The following is a 12,750-nucleotide window of genomic DNA, read 5'->3' on the forward strand; positions in this document are numbered from 1 at the left end:
CCGTAACCTTTATCCTGATCTCTCATGGCCGTATTTTTGGCCTAGACGTGGACCCTTTGTAGCCCAGTTTCCTCAGTCTTGGTTTGTTTCCTGCTGCTTACACCCCTGGATTCTGTATTACTTACCTGCTTTGGTGTTAGACATTAGCTAGCTCTTTCCTGACATGTTTTGGCATCTTGGACTTCTTAAAACCACCACTGTGGCCTGCTTCTCTGGCCTTAGTGAGCTTCTCTGGACTTTGCTCTTGCTGGGTCCTGTAATCACTAAGCTCAGCTGGTCTTGTTCACACCGCTTTGCTAGTTACTGAGAATCAGGGACCCATTATCTGAGTTCCTGGGAACTCTCATATGGCTAACTAGGCTACTTAACTCAGTGCCCTAACTACCAGCCTCAACTTCTACCTCCTTACTCTGATCATAACCAGAATGAGCTTAGACTTTCATCTCAAAACCTTTTTATGTCACTTGAATAGTTACCATGTAAAATTCATCTTTAATAATATGGATATAAACAAAATCACAAATATATTTAGCAGATTTGTTGCACATAATAGAGTCATAACTCTCTTGGCATGATACTTAATTTAATTTCCTCTTTCTGAAACAACATACATATAGTTCATTTTCATAGTTAAGAATATTAAAGAAAAAAATAGGAGCTAGGGATATGGCCCCACGGTAGAGCACTTTCTTAGCATGTAGAACACTGTGGGTCCAATCACAGCACTCCAAAAGTAATAGTAACAGTAATCTGCAATTTACAAAACAGAAAAAGAACAGAGAAAATCCCTGTTCTATAGAATCTGCAGCTTTAGAAAAGGAAATTCTTGGAATGGAGTAAAAGTAACAGTGGCCTGGAATTGCACGTGTACCTGACCACCTAGGTACCCACCTATTAATGATTCTGTGTGTTCATGTGCTTGGTTCTTCTGGTGATGGCTCCCTAGGCTCTGCACTAATCTGCTGGTTGGAAGATAAAATGCACATAGTTATGAACTGACAACATTCACAGGTTCTGTTGCAGCCACCTTCCTAATCCCATAATGTTACATGAGGTTTCCTGGGAAACATGCTACAGAACAGACTCTTGTAGGGCAAGGTGTCTGCATCCCTGGCCTTCTAAACTCTGAGGAAGTAGAACCCACCACTGCATAGGCAGGAGGAGGAGCTGTGGCAGGAGCGTGGAAGGTCTGCACAGGACTGGCCAGTGGGCAGAGGAGACATTTTCGGAAGAAATTATATGCTTCAAAACTCAAAAAGTAGCTCCTGTACTATACCATGAAGTTCAATGTGTTTGCTGTTAATTTCAGAGAGAGGAGAGACCACTCCTTGATTTTAGGTGGGTGACTAAAATGAGTGGGTCAGTGCTAGAGAGACGAGTTCCCTGGCAACATACAAATTTACCTGGCATGGGAGAACCCAATGCTAGGAGCTAAAACATGAATCCAAGTTTAGGGGATGAGGTCTGGATTAAGGCAGTGCATATAGAAAGGATGAGCATCACATAAGACAACATTCCAGAAAGAATCCAGGTTCATAATGATAAGAGGGGACATAGCTGTCATAAAGCCAAAATGGAGTCTGTTCTGCTGCATGTTTCCTAGGAAACCTCAAGTTGGAATGGGTGGGAGGAGAGGGAGAATGCTTGGACACTCTGCTTGAGAATTTTCTTATCAAGAGGACTAAAGACTCTCCACGGTTTAGGGCTGTAATCCTTTGTTCTAGAAGCATTTAGGACAGGAAGCTGCCTTTATCTGTTCCTTCTCTTATCTTTCCTTTCCACTGGCTTCTAGGGAGACAGTTATATTTGCTCACCATGTGTAACACGATTCTCTTACCCTGATAGGCCTCTCTTGAAATAATTGATTCTAAAACTCTAAGTCAAGGGCAAGTCAATCCAACTTCTTTTTATTGCTGTTGTTTTATTCTGCTTCTTTTTAATTTTTTTAAATTAGTTATACATGAGAGTAGAATGCATTTATGCACTTTGTTATACATAGATGAGATATAATTTCTCATTTTTCTGAGTGTACATGTTGCAGAATCATATTGGTCATGCAGTCACATATATACATAAAGTAATAATGTCTGTTTCATTCTACTATCTTTCCTATCCCCACATCTCCTCCCCTCCCCTCCCATTAATTCCCTCTACCTAATCTAAGGTAACACTGTTCTTCCCCTAGTGTTTTCCCTCTCCCTCCAATACTGGCAGAAGTGGCTAATGTTTCACAGTAGAGAAGATGCAAGAAAATTGATTTTGCTTGATTAATATGTTCATCGTTCTTAACTCTTTGGAATTATTTTTACCAATCCTTCTTCTATCTAAAATCTATACAGATACAGCACTGATATATGCTGAATGCTTTATTTTAGTAGAAAAATCAATCTGCCCACAATAAATATTTCCAAGTTTAAAATTCTCTAAATGGAAGAATAAAAAGTAAACTGTTTTTATCATTTTTCTCCATCTCTTCCCTCTACCCATTTTTCTATATTTTTATTGATACATTATACTTGTACATAATGATGGGTTTCATTGTTACATATTTGTACATGCATGCAATATAACAATATACTTTGTTCTATATCATTCCCTTCACTTTTAAAGCTAGGAACAAAGTGGGAAGTATAATATTTAAAGTGATTTGATTTCCCTGCATGAGTTCTGCTATGAGAAGGCATTCAACACCCTGTCAGAAGATGGTTACAGATAGCAACACCCCAAAGGCAGTTTTAAAAATTGCATTAACTTCAATTACATGTGATAAATATCTTCCCCAAGGTAGTTTTGCATCAGTCATTTTAATCAGCTGTTTCAGGCAAGTGTATGGGAGCCAAATGAAACTTAATTGAATACTACAAGACTCATATTTTGGTTCTTCTGAATGGGAGCTTGCAATTTGAAAAAATAAAGCTGAGGTTATGTCCTATATCCAGTTTCTGAGCAAATCATTGCTGTTGAACAGGCCAATGTTTGACTCCCAGGACTCATGCTACTTTCATATCTGAGGGAGACAGAGCAATCAAGAACTTTCTGATGACTGAGATGAGGGTCTTACTTGTCAGGCTGAAAAACCCTGTGTATGTGAAAATGAAAGGAAGATTGATAGCATAGAGGAAGGGGATCAGAGAAAGAGAGGAGGGTAGGTAATGGGAAAATACTGGAGAATAAAATCCACCAAATTATGCTATTTCCTTGTATGAATAAAACACAATGAATCACATATATACACACTAATTAAAATAACAGTAAAAATAATAACAATAATAGAAGGAAGAGCAGAAGAGAAAGCAGACTGGGGGAGAGAGGAGGAGAGGGAATGGGAAGGTATTGCAGAATGAGGTTGATCAAGTGGTGTGTATGTATGATTATGGCTAATGGATCCTGCTATTATATAATTATAATATTAAATAATTATACGTATAACATATGTATAATTATAATGCACCAATTAAAAAAGACTATTATATATCTATGGGGAAATTAATGGGATGATCAGAGCCTTAAAGCCACATTTTATTTGAAAAAGTTAAAGGACCAAACAGTAGTCAGCTTAGAAGAGAATAAGATTGTTGAACACTAGAGTGAAGAGAGCCCTCAAATGGCATCATTCAGTCCCCTGCCTTGTGAAGACAACATTCACAACGTTCTCTGTGACTGAGAGTCACAGAGCTAATTCATGATGTAGAGACTAGAAGACAAGTCTTCTGACTCCAGTGCCCCAGGGCACCTTTCATATAACCTTCTCTAAGTCCAGGTTCTTTCCATTCTGTGAAGTGATGTCTCTCAGGCTAAATCACACTGAAGCATGACATGCTTGCCATAGAGCCTGCAAATGGAGGACACTGCTGTGCGAATTCCTTCTTCACCAGCGCGCCTCCCACCATGACAACCAGTAATCGAGGAGAAGACTGTGATTAGAGCTGTTCGTCATCTCTACGTGGATATCCACATATGCTTTTTCAGGAGGCTGGATAAGAACACATGAAAATAAACTACAAATTCCTATTTTAGCAAGACATTAGGGGGAAGGGGAGGGGCTTTCTAATGAGTGGGATTGTCCAACAGCAAAGGCTGTACCCAGAACTAAGTTTCTCATCAGGGCATGTATTCAAACAAGCCAGGTGGCAATCAAGGAAAGATTTCCTCCAGAATTTTCTTAATGAATAGAAGCCAGGATTAAATTACTTGTAAGACACTTTTTTTTTAACTTGCTGGCAATAGGGAGGAGGAGAAGTATGTATCCAATGCTATGTTTAGAGAGACTCATCTGACAGCAGCGACAAGTGGCGGAGGGAGTGGCAGAGGGAGAAATGCTGGCAGAAAGCTGGCTGGGAGTTGTAACATTTTTAATTAGCAACATAAAATCACAGAAAAATAGATGCTGTATTCACCAAAAAAAAAAAAAAAAAAAAGCTACAGCGTCTAATCTGCATTTATTTTACCTCTTCTCACAAAACTGTTTACACATTGAGTTGCAAAGCACCTGAAAATTCTGCTTCTGGCCAAGCTCTTTAAAATTCTCAGTAACTGGTGCTTCTGCCAATCCCAGTGGACATCCTGCAAGGGTACAAGAGAACAGGGACACAGGGAGGAGGATAAACGAAGGGTCAGAAACAGACTGTGTTCAGCCAGAAGCTAGCGTGTCTTTTTAACTTTTATCTCTTCAATTCTCAGGTTATGTTGACATCGGGCTCATTCCCAAAGGAGCGAGGGACATAAGGGTGATGGAAATCAAAGCAGCAGGAAACTTCCTGGCCATCAGGAGTGAAGACCCAGAAAAATACTATCTGAATGGAGGATTTATTATCCAGTGGAACGGGAACTATAAGCTGGCAGGGACGGTCTTTCAGTATGACAGGAAAGGAGACCTGGAGAAACTGATGGCCCCTGGCCCCACCAATGAGTCAGTGTGGATCCAGGTAATGCAGAGGGGAAGGGAACTGCAGACGTGGATGCGGTGTAGCCTCTTTTCCTTTTCCAGGTATTTGCTGGGGCATATGAAGTAAGAATCATTAAAACTTCTTCTAGCAAAGAAGAGAGAGGGGAGCAATATATTTGTGGTTCTCATCCTTTATTGCTTAGGAATTGCTAAAACTCCCATAACAAAATGCCAGTGGCTTTCAAATCCCCCATTAGGAAGTCTGAGTTGTTTCCAGGCTGGTTTACTTGAGGGTAATTATTTGTCAGATATGTAACAGAGCTTGCAGCCTATTGTCAGTGTGACGTGAGTCTCCAGGTAGATTCCCAGCAGTGGGGAAGAAGGTACATGCTGGCAGATGCTTGTCCTCAGGCAGAGGGTTTGCCTTTGTGAAGCTGTAGGAGGAAAGAGGTGTTAGGATGCAGTATGTGCTCTTCAGAGGCACAAGGACTTGTCGTTCATTTTGGTGTTGAACTATAGAAAAGAAAAAAGGCATGACTGTACTGGTAGAGGCAAGGCAGACTGGGAACAGCAGATACTCCAGACAGTCAATCTAGCTACATTCAAAAGTTAGAGGTCAGGGTTGGCAGCTGTGGTCCATGACTGTCAGCAGACTTTATTTCTGACCTGGTCAGAAGGGCAAAAAGATGTACATGTTGGAACCTCAACCCCAGGGAGCAAATAATTCACCTCCTCTGAGTTTAAGGTAAATCTAATTCAAATGTGTTGTAGGATGACCTACAGGATAAGGAAGTGAAGGGACGATCCCAAGAGCAGCACACATTAGCTAAAACCCATGACATTCTTATCCCAGAATTACTATGCATTAAAGGAACTAACCAGCTGAGAGCTAGGATAGAGCATCAAAAGACAACAGCAAGGGCGTGATAACAGTTAACATTTATTTAGTGCTAATCTTGTGTCATGTTCTAATAACTTTACGTGTATTTACTCATTTAGCCCTCATCATAACCCCATTAGTAAGTACTATTATTACTTAGTACATGAGGGAACTAAGGCACTTACCTGTATTCACGAAGTTGATAATTATATAAGACACAAATGACCTATCAGCTAGTTGTTGGAGAGGACACTCCCTGGCATTCTCTCAGAGTAATGTCCATGTGATTGGACATCCCCATTTACAGAAATGGAAATCCAACCAAAAAATAACGGAATGGAGACTATATATATATGGACAGAGGTAGAGGGAGGTATGAAAGTAGAGGTACAGACACAAATATGGACCTAGATATAGGTCCATTTAATGGTATCTGTTTCAGTGTGTATTCTCTTAACTACTTTCAGATGATGGACCTTTGTGTAGAGTTTTGACCTGACTGTGGTTTGCAGTCTAAAGTCATGACATCATGTTTTGTCATCCCTTTCTTGCCTTTTAGCTCCTATTCCAGGTGACTAACCCAGGCATCAAGTATGAGTACACAATCCGGAAAGATGGCCTTGACAACGATGTGGAGCAATTGGTGTACTTCTGGCAGTTTGGCCGTTGGACAGAGTGCAGTGTGACATGCGGGACAGGTGAGGGACAGCTACTGTCACTAGGAATCCTAGCCACCTTCCTAGAGTGGTCCTTAGAAGCATCTTAGCCAGTGGTTTGTACTCCATGTTCACGGATCTGCAGGGTGCCAACATGTGGCCAGGGGCCCTGTGGGCAGTGACAGTGTAGAGATGTGGCTTAAAGGCAGAGGCACTTCTGCTCACATCTCATTGGTTGGCCTTAGTCACTTGGACATCATCTACCTGAAAAGGGAGGTTGGGAGAGATGAAGCAACACAGGTTGTTTGGGGAGCATAGCTGTACACCATGGTGCCAGACAAACTCTCCAAGGCCTGTGAAGGCAGGTTCAGGGCCTGTGGGTACTTGGGGCTTTCCTTCATTTAAAGGGCTCATTTAATAGCACCATGTGTGAAGTCTCCATTTCTTTTCTCTTTTGGATCATGTCCAAGTTGATTCTAAAACTTTCTGCCTCCAGCCTATAACTACTGCCTATAAAACTAGGGCAGCTGCAGAGTGAAGAGCCAGAATCTGGGACCCAGCAAAGGGAATAAAAAGTGAAGGAGTGAATGGATCAGGAGGCCAGGCTGCCTCTCCATGGGCTGCCCACTCACATTCTCAGACTCTGCCGAATCCTTCACTGGCCTCACCACTCCAAGAGATATTGTAGAAAGAGGTCTCCCAACGACCGTTGGGTCATGCACCTTCAACATTATTTTCCTGATTCAGCACAGAAAACCAAGGTCAGCTTTTAGAAAACACAAGGATGAAGACCTCATTTTACAAAGTATGAGGTTTGAAAATGCTAAACCTCTGGAAATGGGTTGGGGACAAGGGTGCTATCTGTGGCTGCAGCCATAAGTGGTATTGGTGGGAGAGTCCATCCTGTGATTTCCCCTGCTGTGTTAGCATTTCCAAATGTACTGACCTCCTGTCCCACCCTCATTGCCCAGAGTGATGGGAGGGGTTCCAGAGAAGCAAAGGTCATTTAAGCAGAAAATCAGTGGATGAAAGAAACTTCCCCAGAGGAGCAGTTGTGAGGAAAACGAAGTCACTGTGAATGTAGTTACCAGTACTTTTTCAATTTATGATCCTCTTTGTTCTTGCCTTTTAATGAAGTTCAAGTTGAAGCTTTAAGTTTAAATCATTTGTCCCAGCACATCACAGAGTAAAACTTAACCAATACTAACGGGGCAGGGACTCCCAAAACAGGAGACCATCCTCCACCCCTCCACCCTCTTCTATTTCAAGACAGGATGAACCCTTTGATTCATGTGCAATATTTCTAAATGCCAGGAATAAAGAGATAAGTGGCTGGGTTTTGCAATGATGATAGTGTTTTAATCAGCTTTTTTGTCACTCTGACTAAAAGACCTGACCAGAACAATTAGAGGAGGAAAAGTTTATTTGGAGCTCCTGGTTTCACAGGTCTGACTCCATTGCTCAGGGACTGAAGTAAGACAGAACACCATGGCAAAGGGATCCGGGAGGAAGGCAGCTCAAGATATGGCAACAAGAAAACAGAGAGAGCTCTGCTCATCAGGGACAAAAAGAGCATCTTTGGGCTCACATGAAACATAATCTCCTTAGCTTTAACTTCTTTGTGGAGTTTCTAGACTTTCCTTTCAAGAAAGTTTCTAGACTTTCCTTACAAGAAACTTGCATAAATATTACGACAATGTTAAGAAAAAGGGTTTCAAAAAGGTGGGAGCCTTACTTTTTTGTCTGTTGTTATTATTTTAGTTTTTCAGTTTTTACCTGGGAATCATTTCAAATATACCAGAAAAATAGAGAATGTAATAGCAAATCCTGTGCACCAACCACTCAACTTTATCATATTTTACCACTGGGTCATGTTGGTTTCAATTTTCATTTTTCAAGAGAAACATCCCACAACTAGGGTTAAGGAACATACCCCAGCTTCACATTCATCCTCTTTTCCCCAGAGTTAACACAGGCATGAAACTAGTGCTTATTATTCTCATATATGTCGTTGAACACTTCTGCTACACGTGTATACAGTGATGCCTATTTCTTAGGCAGTTAAGCTTTCTGTAAGTAGCATCATATTCAAGGTATCATTCCTTACTTGTTATATTTATTCAATTTATGCTTTTGAGATAAATCCACACTGAATAAAGTAGTGATAGCATATTTATTTTAGGAGCTGTATATCATTCCCTTATATGAATGCCCCCAAATTTATTTATAAATTCTACTATTTTGCATTTCATAACTATTTCTGCAATGCTATAATGAGCACCTTATAATTACTGCCTTCTTACCTCAATATTTGAGCTTTCTTAATTTGTTTACCTATCAGTGGAATTCCTGGGTCATAAAGTGTATTCATATTGCAAGAGTGAGTCACTGAACTCATCAGGTGCTGTGAAATATTTTAAAATTTCCAGGGAAATAGAAAAATTTTAAAGAGACACACAATACTTAACATCTCTAGCACATCACATGAAGTACTAGCTCAAGGCAATGCAGTTTCAAGAGTGGGTCTCATTATGTTCCTTTCAATGACATCTTACTTTGTGACACTGGATTTTCAATGGGTGCTGTGATTTAAAAAAGAAAATCACGTACCTCCTGAAAATGAATATCGAACAGAAAATATGGTATCTAGTCTTGTTCTAAGATTTGAAAAGTTGTGTATATCTAATAGTTGCACAAATCTCATTTGTAAGTTAATTTAAAATGAAATTCAAATATTATTTTATCTTAGCTGGGCATGGTGGCACATGCCAGTGTCACAGGAGGTTGAAGCAGGTGGATCCCAAGTTCAAAGCCAGTCTCAGCAACTTAAGGAGGCCCTAAGCAACTTATCAAGAACCTGTCTCAAAATTTAAAAAAAAAAAAAATTAAGGGCAAGGAATGTGGCTCAATGGTTAAGCATCCCTGGATTTAATCACCTGTGCAAAAAAACCACACACACACATACACACACACAAACACATACACTCTATATCTATACACACACCTATATGTGTATATATATGTATATATATATGTATAAATAATATAATAACATATATATTATATAACATATATAAGGACTATTACTTCTTAGGAAAAGTTGGAAGAAATTGGACTAATAATAACATCCTTACAAGAAACTTGCTGAAAGAAATTAACCTGAGTCACCCATAAAAGATCACCAGTAAAAGTACAACAGATGCATGATCAGTGGCGAAACATCAAATGCAGGTCTCAATAGGAAACTGCAGGACTCCTTATTCAACAAGAGAATATTTTGGCAAAAATCCAGGATCACTTGCACAGTGATATAAAACCACATTTTTGCCCATTACAGACTTAGTGCTGTGGGTTCTCTCAGATGTAGTACAACCTAACCAAAACTTCTCGTGACTGGTAAAACTCATAGCAAAGGCATTGTTGTGAGAAAATGGCTCTTCACTTCTGAACTTGACTTTTGCCAATTTTGTGTTCTGTGGTCTCCTCCATTCTGCAGCTTGGGGTCTGTTGGTATTACAATGGCCTACACAAATGGGAGAATTCTTTCCCCTGCCCTACCCTCATCTTCAGCTTTCCCTTTACCCTACTTGGCTGGATTCTTTCTGGAGTTTAGTCATTGTTCCTTTGCTCAAGGACTGTTCTCATAGGAAAAGGCAAAGATTGAAAACTCCAAGATCATGAACATCACTTGAAAGTTCCTGGATACTGCTCAAATTGTTTATGTAGGCCAACAGACCTACAATGGAATTACCTTCAATGGAAATAAATACTCATACAGCAGATCCTAAAATTAGTTTGCACAAAGTTTATCCAACAGTATTCCTACTAAAGCTAAATATAACCACATTTGAGATATGTCCACATATCCTTGACCAAGTATTAGAATATAAATAGGGACACATATTTGCCTCCAATCCTGATGAGGGGAGAGGGGGTGTAGCTCAGCAGTGGAGTGCTTGCCTACCATAAACAAGGCTTTGGATTTGAGCCCAGCACTACACACACACACACACACTAACACACACACACACGCACATGCACAATACAATAAATAACCCTGATGAGTGACCACATACTGATGTTCAGAAGGCAGAATCCACTTCTTGGAAAATCAGAGTCAGACATTTCCTTGACTTTCTCAAAGTGCTGTCATTTCGGTACCAGTCCCTCTCACTCTTCCCAACATAATTGTCAGATAAGATCCACCAAATCCAGACAAATCAAAAAAATCTGGAACAATACCTGGAAGATACTTTTTAATGTAAGACTTCATAATGGTAATAGGAATATGTATTGAGGTAGATTAAACATATGACACAAAATAGAAGATTACATAGTTTGCCATATGCATAATAATTTTTAAAAAACTGTAAGTAATGTACAGTGGAGATATTATAACTTTTTAGTGTACTTCACTAATGAACAAATGAAAACCCTTAGTCAGGGTGACTAATCTAATGGTCTCTCATTCTGCTGGTCTTCTAAGTTCCATCCCATTTTAACCCCTTGCAGCCAGCAGAGATCAGTCCCTCCCTTATTTTCAGGCTCTTAGTTCTGTTTTCTAATAGTACGGTTCCTTGGGATTTTTTCAACTGGTTTCTGTGAAGATTTTCTTTGCACAGTGTGCTTTGTGAAATGCTGCTGTACACTTTATCAACTCACGAGTGTTGTGAGATTTTTTTACACTTCTGAGTTTCTTCATTCACGTGCTTTGCCAGACTCATGCACAGTCTAAGGAAGAGAAGTCATAATCAATACAGAGACAGTGTGTGGAAAATTTTGAAAATTGTTCCTTCATAGGGCAGATCTACTTTTTTCTAATACCACACAACACTCTTTACATACAAGCAATGCTTTTCTTTGAGCACTTTCTATGTAATTTTTTATAAGTTATCCCTACCATGAAAGTCAATAAATGAATTTGTGTACTAAGTTCATTGGCATTCAGGAGAGAAATTGGCTTTAAGTCTTACTGATCTTGTGAGATGCATGGGTTTTGGTGATGACAAATGATATAGTCAAGTCACATTAACTCATATCCATCCAGCTGTTTGTAATTATTTAAATCTGTGTCAATGCCTTTTTGAGCTACAAAAAAAAATGGATTGTGTGACTAGAGATTGAATTATTTGCAGAAACTTGGTTGCATCAGAGCAGTATGAAAAAGGCTTTAGTGCTCTGGATAAATTGAATATAATCTATTCCCTAATCTGAGAGTGTAAAACCAATCCTGATTTTACAATGAATGTGCAGGAAGTTTCAGAGAGAGTTTGGTTGAATGGGTTACAAAGAAACTTCAAATTCATATTCAAGAATTGTTTGCAAAATCCTACTCTGCATTTAGCATTGTACCAGGGCTTAGGGTTGATCATGTTTATATTAGGGTGCATATGTCATTTTTGTCCTCATGACAACCCTGCACTATAATTTTATTGTCATCTTGGAAACTGAAGTTTGCAAAAATAAGGAAGATCGCCCAAGATTACTCATCAAGGAAGTGTTAAGGCAGGATTCAAAACCAGTTCTAATTCTCATGGCATTGCTGTTAAAGTTGATGCTGTGGTTGTTGTCAATCACACACACACACACACACACACACACACGTGTGAACACACACTTCAGTATGCTTAAACTCATATTGATGGCATCCAGGCTTTTCTAGGCTGAGTTTCATTATGAAGGATAAAACCAAACTCATTGAGCCAGGAAAATAGAGCTGAGGATCTAAGGGAGCCTGAAAAAAAAAAGAAAAAAAAACAAGGAAAATGTTTAGTGGTAATTAAAATAGAAATTTGGTAGATTGAGGGTACACTAGTCAGCAATACAGATGGTTGTACAATTTCGACTTTGTCCTGTAAAGTTATTGTTGATTCTGTGCATTTAGGGGGATTGTAGTAAGTGACAGCCTCTCTATTCAATCACAAAATTGTTGACGTTTCACATTAAAATCAATGTTATATCCAATGTTAGGAGAATTTTCCATAGTTCATTACAATAACCTAAGTCTTAAGCTGTTTTATCTATACCCTTCCTAAATTGAACTTCCGGATCAAGAAAAGCTCATGTAAACTAAATGAACCATATAGCAGATTCCCTCTATTTTATCATCTAAATATTAAGTTCAAAATATGATGAACTATGTTATTGTTGAGGGGTTTTTGTTTGTTTGTTTTACATAAGGAACTTTACTTGTTACTTCTTTCAACACAACAATTTCCACTCAAGATTATCAGGTTTACAGTATAAGGAAATAGTTCTTACAAGTCAAGGCACTTACTGGACCTGTTACTGCCGATGTCCAACAGGACTTACCAAGTTCTTACAGACAT

General features: G+C 39.3%; 1 protein-coding gene across 5 annotated transcripts in view; it reads left to right on the forward strand.

Moving 5' to 3' along the window:
- Adamts12 (ADAM metallopeptidase with thrombospondin type 1 motif 12) overlaps positions 1 to 12,750 on the forward strand; it is a 299,094-nt gene that overhangs the window by 222,205 nt on the left and 64,139 nt on the right. For all 5 annotated transcript variants that reach the window (XM_048802926.1, XM_015496380.2, XM_048802927.1 and 2 more), the window contains 2 exons: positions 4,681 to 4,925; positions 6,325 to 6,463. In XM_048802926.1, the coding sequence (XP_048658883.1) occupies positions 4,681 to 4,925; positions 6,325 to 6,463 (384 nt within the window). The remainder of the gene's footprint in view (positions 1 to 4,680; positions 4,926 to 6,324; positions 6,464 to 12,750) is intronic.

Source organism: Marmota marmota, unplaced genomic scaffold (genome assembly GCF_001458135.2).
Source record: "Marmota marmota marmota unplaced genomic scaffold, marMar, whole genome shotgun sequence".
In the NCBI taxonomy this organism is placed as follows: domain Eukaryota; kingdom Metazoa; phylum Chordata; class Mammalia; order Rodentia; family Sciuridae; genus Marmota; species Marmota marmota.